Source organism: Symphalangus syndactylus, chromosome 21 (genome assembly GCF_028878055.3).
Source record: "Symphalangus syndactylus isolate Jambi chromosome 21, NHGRI_mSymSyn1-v2.1_pri, whole genome shotgun sequence".
NCBI lineage: Eukaryota > Metazoa > Chordata > Mammalia > Primates > Hylobatidae > Symphalangus > Symphalangus syndactylus.
The window spans coordinates 72,675,264-72,687,653 of record NC_072443.2 but is presented as its reverse complement, the minus strand read 5'-3'; the positions used below and the strand labels follow the sequence as shown (position 1 = coordinate 72,687,653).

General features: G+C 39.7%; 1 protein-coding gene across 20 annotated transcripts in view; it reads right to left on the bottom strand.

Annotated features, from left to right (window-relative positions):
- FOXP1 (forkhead box P1) overlaps positions 1-12,390 on the bottom strand; it is a 439,375-nt gene that overhangs the window by 77,738 nt on the left and 349,247 nt on the right. For all 20 annotated transcript variants that reach the window (XM_063630740.1, XM_055260630.2, XM_055260626.2 and 17 more), the window contains one exon: positions 8,607-8,811. In XM_063630740.1, coding sequence (XP_063486810.1) covers positions 8,607-8,811 — 205 coding nt within the window. The remainder of the gene's footprint in view (positions 1-8,606; positions 8,812-12,390) is intronic.

Genomic DNA, 12,390 nt, shown 5'->3' with positions numbered 1-12,390 from the left:
AGAATAACCGTGCAAAAAAACATCTTCGCCAACCTTGAAAAGGAACATGACATCCGCTTAAGTCTCCAGCATAGGTCCCCCCTTCATCTGGCTCCAGTATTGGCTTAAGAGCGTTAAGACTCCCAGCTGTCATTTATTATAAGAACAGGACTTTTCCAAGCCACTTTTCCTTTCAGAGGGAAGGCCCTTGACTCCCCTTCGCACTTTTGGTTGGTTTCAATATCCATCAAAGAAAATCTTCTGTCTAATTTAAGTGGTGAAAGTGTGCAATTCAACAACAACTTTTTATAGGTAAAAGAGTAAAACCTAGTACCATGGACAATACCATCAGAGTTTCCAAAAGGCTGGTTCTCATTCTTCTCCTGCCACATGCTTCCCTTCACACCCTTGGTGTGGAATAAATGTTAAGGAAAGCTAAGACACATTTGGGAGGAGGGGGCAGAGGCCTTTCCACTCAAGCGCAAATACTTGCAAAATCCCTGGGTGCCAGCAAAGGAATTTGGCAGAGAACCTGTATCAGTGGCAGCGGTGCATCAAAAAAGAATGTCTACCTTACAAGGTGAAAGAAATGGGGGGTCCAAAGATGGTTTTGGGTGGGAAATCTGGCACATCAGACATGGCATAGCCAGGGGCTGAGATTCACATTATATAACATCCTACTAAAAAAATTCAAAACAACCAAATTTAAGAGTAACTTAGAAAATGAACATCACTCTCCAGACCCATGATGTCATTTTATTGGAAAGCATTTATCACTTAAACACAATAAATAGAAAGAGATTTATAGAGTCTAATGATGCTGTGTTATGGTAAAAGGCACTTTATTGAGGTAAGGCACAACAGCTGTTAGAGAATAATGGCTGAGGTTTTTTGTTTAATCACCACACAAAGTGAACAGTCAAAAAAGAAAAAAAAAAAACCCATAAACCCTTTCCTTATGGCATGCCAATATTTTAAAGATTTTCTCCCGGTGCCCTCCCTGCATGTGTGAATGACAGGCGGTGATACGGCACCATGCCACATGGCCCTGAGAGAATCCTCTCTCCCACTTCTAAGTCCCAAAAGTGATTGGTTTTAAGCAATCAGACACATCACAGTTCTCCAAAGCACGATGGCTGCCAAACACCAGGCAGCATGTTTAGGGTACAAAATGCTGATTCGCCCCCAGGGTGCTTCTGTCTGACCTCAGCAGGAACAGTTTTTGCCCTAAGTAGGTTACCTCCCTGACAGATAGACATGGGACAGGGGATGCTGCCAACAGTCTGCTTTGGAGCAAAAATCAGCACCTGTATCTTAGGCCTCTGCAGTTAGCCACACCTGGTCCTCTTTCCGGTCCCCTACACCTGACAAGACATGCCCAGCATGCTCTCTGTATTCTCCACTGTGCGTCACTGGTTTCTAACCTCCTGACTTCCCTGCCAGCAAAAAGATGAGGTGGGTGCAAAGGAAACTGGCAACAGGGATTTTCTTGGGGGCTTCTTCTAAATTACTGCTGAAAAGATAGGTCTGGCCCTCAAGCTACAACCAGTGGTGGCTACCATCTGGACTTGATCCAGAGCTTAACCCACTCTGTAGTCTAATTCTCATCAAAAGTCTGGGCTGTAGTGAAGGTGGTCTGGGGAGCAGTCCACCGGGGAGCCACCAGAATCTGGCAGTCACTGCAAGTCCCTGAGGGTCAGGGAAATCTCAGGTCTAGTCCCTGCATGGTCACTAACTAGCTATGTGACATGTGCAAGTGATAACATCATTCTTGGCCCCAGCTGCACCCTCTGTACAAAGGGGAGAATACCCCGTAAGGTTACTATGAGGATTAAATAGGAAAATAAAAAAATAAAAATAAAAAATAGAAAATAAAAACAAAAAATACGAAAATCAGTATAGTATCAAGCCCTATGTCAAGTGTGTTAAGCATTGTGTCTGGCACGCAGTAACAGTTACATAAATGTTAGCTGCATTCTCATCACCACCATCGCATGTCGGGTCCTTTCATCCTTGACAAGAGCAAAACAGAACCTTAAAGTTGTGTCTCTTGCCTGTGATCACAGAGCCAAGGAGTGGGTCTCAAGTCAAGGTCTCGTGGTAGCTCCTAAGGAAAGGAAGCGAATGGGGTGTGGTCCTTTCAGTCCTATGATTTCTACTCTGTTGGCTCATGGAAGAATGGCTAGTTTTGAGGACTCAACCTGGCTGGTGGCTCCCCAGTGGGCTGCTCCCTAGACCACCTTAACTACAGCCCAGACTTTTGATGAGAACCCGTCTGGGATGTGAATCAAGTGTCTGGAGAAAAGTCCTGTTCTTTCCAAGTGTCAAAACCTCAGTGATAAACACACAGCTTCCATTGCTTCTCAAACGTGAACATGTATTCCAAACCCCTGAGGCTCTTGTTACAATGCAGATCCTGATGCAGGTCTGGGGCAGAGCCAGAGACTGAGTTTCTAACAAGCTTCCAGGTCACAGCAGAGCTGCTGGTCTGCAGCCTCTGAGTAGCAAGACTCGAGGGTATGTAGGGCAAATGCAAATTCCTGCACCCCATCTCAGACCAAGAAAGTCCAGGTTTTAGGAGAAAGGCCTAGGAAGCTGTGTGTTTAACAAATACCCTATGAAAATATCGTCAGAATCTGAGAAACATACCAGGCTAATGGTGAAGGTCAGGAGTCAGCAACTGTTTCTGTAAATGGTCAGATAGTAAATATTTCAGTTTTTGTAGCCTATATGGTTTCTGCTGCCACTACTGAAGCTTGCCATTGTAGTGTCAAAGCAGCCGTAGACAATATGTAAATGAATGTGACCGTGTCCCAATAAAACTTTATTTACAAAAGGAAGCACTGGGCTGGATTTGGCGGGCTGACCGTAATTTGCCGAGCTCTGTTATAGGGTTATAGATTGTTTAAATGCCTTGACTCATGTTGGCAGGAAGTAGCAGTAACAATTTTGAAGACAATTTGGGGGAATTTGACCACAGGTTCTCCGAAATGCTCTAATGGGAAAGGAAGATTTAAAATAACTAGTTTGCTCAGTACTTCAAATCAAAATAAATACAAATTGTCCTCTGATTTTTGGGGAAAAAAAAAAAAAAACTGAAATGAGGAAAAAAACTCTTCAAAATAACGGCAGCCGGAGTTTACTGCTTAAATTTCAACCGGTCCTACATATCAGTGTGAGAACATGCACCAGTTAAAGCCTTGTGTATCTGAAACAGTTCTGAAAACTAACTTCTAGAATTTTAGCAAGTAAACCAAGAGCACTGACATTTATTCACAAACACAGAATTTAGTTTAAAAAAGAAAAAAAAAATGCAACACTAGACATGTACATGTTTCAAAGTTCCTTGCCTTCTGAAAATAACAAGGCCTGTAAACACAAATGTTATTGTTACATAGTCAAATACATGGCAATGTCAAGAGGCCACAAATCAAAAACAGAGACTGTGTATCAAGTGAAACTGTCTATAAGTACACTAGCCAGGCGGAAACCTTCTGGGGTTATTTGAAGGCAACTGCCAACTGTGGAGTGGAGAAAATGCAAGTGACAGTAATACACAGGGCTCCGTCAATAAATGATGAGAATGAGGCAAGGACTATCGTGACTGAACAGAGGGTAGGTTAAACCTCATAGAGTAAAGAGCCCAGTATGGGTCCCCTGTTTCTGAGAACAATGTGATGTCTCAAAAAAGCAGAGACTGCCCAACCACCATCTGATCAGGGTTTAAGGAAACATCTTTCACCAACTGCTTAAGGACACCTTGGAACAAATACTTAGAACAGCTATGAATCCGAGAAACACTCAAGTTATAAAACATCTAATGATGGTGGCTGAACTGAAAGCAAAAAAGCTGGGATGAGAAAAAAGGGAATATGTCTGATTTGGACTATAGAGGACAGATGAAATGAAATAAAAAGCATATGATGTGTTCATTGAGGAAACACAGGATTTACAAGGCAGGAAAAAGGTGGGGATACGTTATTTTGGATCTGCCTGTGTGCAAATCCCCCATGAGGTTCATTTATGTTCTTTATGTGCTGTTTCAGACCAAAATGATTTATAGCTTGTAAATCCCACCTATCCCGCTTCATGAAAGGCCTAGTAAATATAAATATACACCATAAAAGAGAAAACTCCGGGATTTTCTTTTAAATGCAGTGATTTGTACACAGTAGGTTAAGTTAATACGTGTTCTGTCAAACTGAATTTCAATTAAATTTAAAGTATCTTCCAGGGACACTCATTTTATCATAATTTAGTATTTACTTCTACGCTGAATGAAAACTTTAAGTACTATTTTGCAAACTAAAACACAGATCTGAATTTGGATCTTGGATATGCCACTAACCACCAGTTCTAAGACCCTGGCTTAGTTATTTAATTTCTATTATTCGATTTCCTCACCTGTAAAATGGGTATAATCATCCTTACTGCCTCCTGAGTGGTCAGGTGGATAAAGTGAGACATCACTCCATAGGCAAAAGTCTAGCCAGTGCTTGGCACAGAGAAGGAACTGACTAAATGTGAGTTCTCGTCCCTTTCCCTAGTGCACCATAATGTAATGTGATATTTCAAATTTTAATTCAGGCAATTACTTAAGTAGTAATTGCTATTTGTATTTACATAGCTGCTTTGATCCAAGAAGCTCAAAGGGCTTTACTAAATTTAGCATTTTAATAAATGTTTCATTTGCATTCTGTTGATTCTGTTTACCCACACCAAAACTTGGAATTTCCTAAAGCAAGACAATTAGACAGGGAAACAAGACAGTATCTTCATATGTACAGGTATCCCAGGCCTGAGTTTTGTCTATTTCCCTAAGAAGTCGAGACTCTCTGTCCCTATGGAATAAAATGACAGCAAGAGGCTTGAATGCACCTGCTTCCTCTTGCTGCTCCCCTTTAGCTGCCCCATTGAACTTGATCCCCACCACACTTTTCTCAGGCACTGATAACACAGGCATGTTTATTGCACCAATGAATTTATATACAGTCAGCACAATAAACATTATTAAATTGTCGGGAGAAAATCAAAGCACGAAGCATGGTGCCAGTACTGAATTCTAATGATGCTGAATGTCCATGATTACACAGGGACAGGATCTTAACAAGCCTTGATTTGAATGTTGGCATCCGCCTCACAAATCACATGGGCCGCTCCTCCCGTAATAGTGCTGAATATTGATAAATGTCTGTACCCTGCGCAACAGGGAAGTGGGTTTCCATTGGCAATCTTTACCAAAGTGTGTTTTTTCCCTTCTCTACACTCAAGGGTTTACCCTGAATGATTTAATTATAATTTTCCTTGTGTAAGACAAATTAAAGAGGAGAGTAGGAGTGTCGTGCCAAGCACATTATTTATCTCCTTAACAGATTGCAGCTCACCAAACCCCAGAGCTGCTGCTACTGCAGTGGCTGCTCACAGGAGCCAGCAAAATGCACGGGGGCAAGAGTGGGGGAGAAGGAGTTTTCCAAATGGCATGGAAATACATATGCAACTCAGTTGAGATCATTAGCCATCTCACTACTTTGGAAACAATAATAACTCTCACAACACTACCTTTTTCCAACAAATTTTCCCATCAAGCACCCCCAGATCATGTCAGAAAGAAATCTTAAAGCTGCTAACCCACGATCAAGGTCATGGGCCAGATGGTTATTCAGTGTGGCAGAGACTCTTCCTTGCCCATCAGAATGGAGGGAAAAGAATATTACACAGAAATCAAACGAGAGCTTGGAAGGACACATATTTCACAAATGCACTGATGAGTAAGAGAGAAAACTTATCCAAGGCAGTGACAAGAAACTCCTGAGACAACTAGCAGATCAGTGTACAGTGAGACCATACCTTTATAGTGACAGCTTTGTTTTGGTATTTAACTGATTATCACACGTGATTTTTAAATTAAGCCTAATAAGGTAATGCTACATAGTATGCACTTGAAGTATTTATATGTATACGAAGCTGACTAACTAATAATTGCTTTTTGTTTTTTTAAAATTAAGAGACAGGATCTTGCTTTGTTGCCCAAGCTGGAGTGCAATGGTGTGATCGTGGCTCACTGCAGCCTCAAACTCTTGGGCTCAAATGATCCTCCCACCTCAGCCTCTCGAGTAACTGGGACTCCAGGTGCATGCCACCATGCCAGGCTAATTTAAAAAAAAAAAAAGTTTAATAGAAATTGGGGTCCCTCTGTGTTGTCCAGGCTAGTCTTGAACTCCTGGCCTCAAGCAATCCTCTTGCCTCAGCCTCACGAAGTGCTGAGATGACAGGCATGAACCACTGTACCAGGCCTAATTGATTTTTAAATTATCAATTCTATAAGCTTAAACTGAACTATCTTTAACTGAAGGTGCTCATTTGTCTTGTTAGCTACATTCAGTTAAAATGTGCTGACTGGAATTTTCTTTTAATCCAGCCACGTTTACGAACCTACTAGATAATATAAACTGAGAGATTCAAGAGATTAAGTAGTGGCATATAATTTCATAGTTGCTTCTTTTTTTGCATGTACAATTGGAAAACTCAGCCTGCTTTTACATCCAGATTAAGGCTCATTGGAATCTGAATTCTTTTCTGATTCATATTCTAATTCTGGTGTGTAGTATGATGAAGATTAAGCACAACTTTTGTTCAGACAAATAAGGACCATAAAAAAAATTCAAACAAACTTAGTCTCCCGGAATTAGACTGTCTCTTAGATCCATTTACTTTCAAATGTGCCTTAAGACATGAAAAGGGCTATTCTTCTCCCACTTGCCTCCTTGCTAATCTATCACCTGACAGCAGATACATAACCTTTTAGAAAATGAAACTGAGCACAGCGCATCTAAACAAGAAGAGTTTTCTATGTCACAGGAAATCTGTGCAGGCTCCACAATAGCCGATGAGATTGCAACAAATACTTTAAGTGCACCAGTCGGCGTTGTTCAGTGTACCGCCTCCTGCTCTGCCTATGGATAAAGATGTAATTCAATCGCTCTGCAGCAAGTGGACGCATCAAACTTAGGATATCAAAACCAAGTATAGCAAAGGACAACAGTCTAGAACCTTTTTTTTAATGCTCTCTAAGGTTTTCTTTCTTGAAAAAAAAAAAAAAAAAAGACATTTTAAGAGATTGTAAAGCAAGAGCTAAGATTGGCTTCCAGACATACATACTTATCCTCTCCAGAAACAACAGAAGCCACGTTTCACCCAATGGCTCCAAAGATTCTCAGTGTCCACCATTCTATTCCTCTATCTACTCTTCAAACTCTTCCAAACCAATGTGCTTAATGCATCTTTTAGTTCTTCGGTGTCTGCCTCAGAAATTCCAAAATGATCTTGGAAGGATAGTTGAAAATTTTAGTTAAAACATATATATTATCCTCATCTCTGGTAACCACTCATGGTTTTACACTCGAACATGGTGTGTGTGTGTGTGTGTGTGTGTGTGTGTGTATCTGTGTGTGAGTGTTCAGATAATATTTTTCTGGTATAAAGATATACATCTAATTAAACAGTAGTCTTCTTAATTACTCAATATTTTGGGAAATATATGAAATTACATTTGTAATTGCATAACTGAAATATATAATTAAATTTTTTTCACTGAGCCATTTTTATTAAAAAACAAAATACAGAATTTGCTTTCTCCTGAGAGAAATGGCATTTACTGTCACATACTACTTTTACGGTTTCTTTACTTCTATGTGTGGAAGCTCTGCCTATGAAATATATAGACAACAGTTTAGGAAGAGCAAACAAGAAGTTTTCAATTTTAGGGGCATTGTATTTTCTATTCTTGAAAAGCACTTAAACAGTGGTATTAATGCTTCTGGGTACTAAGAATATAATAATATGAATTAACAGCTTTATTTTCTTAGAACTGCACACTAACATGACATATTCTGGATCTCTAAAACAAGCTCAGCTTCAAGTAACATTCGTGTAAAGCCCAGGGCAAATCAAAATAAAATGTCTTAACTTCTAAATAGGAATACAGCTGCTGAGACAATACTACACTATATCCCACAATGAAGAGAAAGTGTGCTGTGTCTGTTTATGTAAGGATATACAACAGATCCCCCACCTCCACCAGCTGCCACCACCACTACCTCTTCCGTCTCTCCATCCTCCAAACCTTCACTCAGAATACCTACGGGAAAGACCATGTGCTCCAGGGCACAATGATGAAAAACACGGGCGCCCAGCCTTCAAGGGGAGCAATGTAGAGTAACATAAGTTCTATGTTTTCTCAAACCATAATTCAAAATTGCCCACAGCAGACACTACTATTCCCTTAGAAGGCACTTCCAGCCAAGGAATTCAGCTTGTACGGAGTGAGCACTTGGCAGAAGGAGTAGGCCTGGAAGCCTGGAAATCCAACCCATCCAATGAGAAACTACACGACTTCTGCCCAGGTTCCTAAGCTGAGAGTAGATCTACATAAGTGCTAATTCCATGTTGAAAAGGTGAAAATAATTAGATGCTTCACACCCAAACCATACTGAATACATTCCTCAGTAATTATATGCACATTCAAGTCACATGGATCCAATTAGGGATCACTGAGATATGGCGAGGCAGGGCCACCCATCCCTCTCTGTTAAAGGCAGTTTTGGACCATCTCAGTGGCTGGTTCCTACCTTTCCCTTTTGGGAGTGTGGACTGAGAGCTGTCCATTGGTAGAGGCATGTGGGTTCATTATTAAGGAGGTCTTGGAAGGTGCAGAGGAGGAGACACATGTCGTGGTCAGATCCAAACTGCTGTGATTGTTGCCTGTGGTTTCTTCTGCAGTATGAGCACTTGTCACTTCTTTCCAGAGCTGCTGCAGTTCTGTTGGAATCATGCCTGAAACAAACAAATTGGATAATTAAATCAATTAACAGCTAATTCCGTCCTCTTCAAACAGTAATTAAATCAAAGAGTCAGTAAACAAAGCCTAGTGTTAGGGGGGTTTTTTGGTGTGTGCAGTTTTTTTTCCCTCCCAACTAAGGCAGATGCGGTAGTAAAAAGTGTGTCCTCCTACTGAGCAACTGAGTGGAAGTTGCCCTCATCGCACATAAAAGACTCAGGTGAAAATGATTCAAAACAGTTACTTTGCCACAGCAGTATGCCTCTAACCATCCGAAGGGTTGTTTCTCAATTTTGATGAAAAGTAGATAGATGTTACCTTAGTTTTAGACACAAAGAAGGGCTCAAAATAAATTTGTGCAACTATACTATTATGACAACATGAACTACAAAATGAATAATTTTTGTGCTTAAGTCTTAAATGATGACAAATAGCTTTGTTATTAAATATAGTTTTTATTAATCACTTTTAGACGTAAATTATGAATTCATACCGTCTTCCTGAAATGCTTTTCAACTTTTAACAGTCAAATTGATTATACTATGATTATTTCATTAACACACCTATCTTCCTCATTAATTTTGGTTTCTAGTACCACATGCTTAATTGATGGATGTGTCTACTGAAAAACTGTGTAACTTTTTATACAAGTAACACTATTATTACTGTCATTTCTTAGATCAATGGTAATGAACCATTGCAGAATAAAATGAAAACATAAAATAAACTTACAGTAATAAAGTTCTCTTGTTTTTTTAAAGGGGATCAAAATGGACATGGGTTTTAAGGAGTGAATCCAGTATTTTCCCCCAAGAAGAGATGCAATCAGTATGCCAATCTCACTATCGTGGGCCTCTTCGTCTTTATCCTGCTGGCATGCCGCTGTAGCCCAGGTTTCCAAATCCCAACTCAAAGCATATTCTAGCCCACAAATGCACAGAATAAAAATATTCTAGATGACAACAAAAACAACAACAACAACAACAACAACAACAAGCAACATAACTTCCTTTGGAGGAACACTGAAAAGAAAACATAAACCCTGCACATCCTAAGGCAATACCACATTAGAAGTGGACGTCTAGACTGCAGTTCATTGTTTCAATCAAGTGTAACATAGCCATCCCAGAAAGCCTGCCAGTTTCCGACTATATAGCAGCAGCCGAAACAGGCATGTTTCTTACCAAACCTAAAGTATTGAATTAAAAAAAGGCTGTGTGCATTATATTCATTTGAAACACATAATAAAAAATGCCAAGGTCTAAATTTAATTTATTTTTGTCATTTAGAATACAATGGATAGATAATCATCTCAACGTGATCAGCCAAACATCTTTACTTTGCTAAACTGTTAAAGATTTTAATTATGCTAGCATTGGAGAGCACTGGTCTAATGAGGCGATGGACTCCAGAGAATCCGAGTGGTTAAGAACTGTGAAATGAGTCTGATAGGATTTTTTTATATTCACCGTGGATCGTTTGCATATCAAAGAGGAGTAAATTATTGCACAGCAGACCAATAACCTTCCCCGCCTTTCTGAGAGGAGCGTTAACAAAAACAGTTGGTCTCTCCTAACGGTTCTCCACGAAAATGTTCAAATGCTCAAGTATTTGCAATTAATATATATTATAAAGGAGGCTTCAAATGATACATTAAGTGGTCAGATATTCTTAGGAGGCATCCTCGACAGACAAGTCGGTTTTCTTCTCCCTTCATAAAAATCAAATGCCAATTATATTTTGATGGATTTTGTCCCAAATGAGCATTTAGTTATTAGGCATATTCAATTATTACTTGTCCCCTGAAATTAAACCTCGGAGGCAAATTAAACAAAGGGGAAAGGTCACTCCACAACCCCATGTCCGCTTTTGCTGCATCTGGACTATTATTTTCCAACACCTTCCGAAGTGACAGGTGGGATGCGTTTGTAGCTAGCAGGCCCGCTACTGTTGTCTGCACACCCACAATTACCTGTGAACACGGGTGACCCTCAGACCACTGTTTACTCAATGGAAACAATAGTTAATAGGCTTGTCTGTTGACGATGGCATATTGATATAAAACCACACAAGTCAATACCTATTTTTATTTTCTAGAGAGTAAACACATGAAAAGAACAAGCCACCTATTTCTCAACTCAAACTAAGTGATTTCTGGGTCAGCTGCATGGGACGTGGGAAGACTAGGACAGGGTCTTAACAACCGTGTGAACTCCCGCTTTCTCTCGAAGAAAAGCAGAACTTTGACGCTGTTTTAAAAGTAAGCTGTTTATCCAGCAAATAAAGACAAAGACAAATGTATTCACCACTTGTTATACCTACAGGGTGCATTAATGTTACTCTACTCTCCATCTATTCCAATGGGCTGGCAAATCGGTTCCATTATCCACAGAGAAAAATGGTAAATAAAAATAGTAACTCATTAAGTGACAACAGCGATACTTCTGGGTCAAACTGCAAGGTGATAATTACTTTTAAGAACATCCTCATCACACTTAACACAGAAGCAGTCAAACCGCTTTCCTCTATCAATGCCATATATCGTTAGTGATGTTAAACTGTTAGTTCAGTGAGCGCTACCTACCAAAGGGTGTTGTTATTTGACAGCTAAGATCTCATGTTAGACAGATAAAAGGTAACCCAGTCACTCATCAGACTAAATGGATAACAAATTTCCAGAAAGTATGTATTTCTTCCAAAATGGTAGACTAAGAACAATAGTACGAAGTTAAACAAATCCATTAGCAGGTACACAACCAGGCATGTAATTTTCTGCTACCTAGAGTTTACATTTTAAAAATTCAAAGGTCAGAATAAGACTGAAAGAATATTTCTATATGAAATTACTGGTGCTAGGGAGGATGAGATGATTAAAGAGAGCAGGGTGAAAAGCAGATAGGCTAATTATGTAAAACAGAGAGAAGACCCTACAATAACCTTAAAAACAACAGAAAATATCCCTCCATTTCCTATTATAAAACCTTCAGGGAAAAAAAGGCCTTCAAAATATTAATTCTCTATCTATTCCTATACTTGACATTTACATGTTTAAGGTTAACTCGGCAAGGCCGTGAACAGGTATGTGAAATAATCCTGATGATTTCATTATGAAGTGGGCATTACCAGTATTTTTAACAGATAACCCCCATGCCTTGCAACATTTCTTTTTCCAGGACAACTGGCCCCTTCATTAAAAAAGAAAATGCAGGCACAGGTTTAAAAAATGTATGTTATGGGGACAGATGACAGATTACTGTTCATGGAACTCAATTTTACAACCCCAGGTATCACTGGCTCAAAGACAAACAGAGTTGATCAACCTTTTTTTGTCCTTGTACATCCATACCCAGGTGACCATGTTCAAGCAAGCAGAAAGTTGATTTAAACCTCATAATGACATCAGTTTTAAGCCATCATCTCTCTGATAAAAAAAAAAAAATTGCGTACTAGTCCAACATGACTGAATTCTCCAGCCACTTTGGGTGAGGGAGTGGGGGGACAAAACCAGCCTCCTGATTCAGAGAGATGGAAATAACACTGGTAGTTCACTTTACTACAAGAACCTGACACCAGAA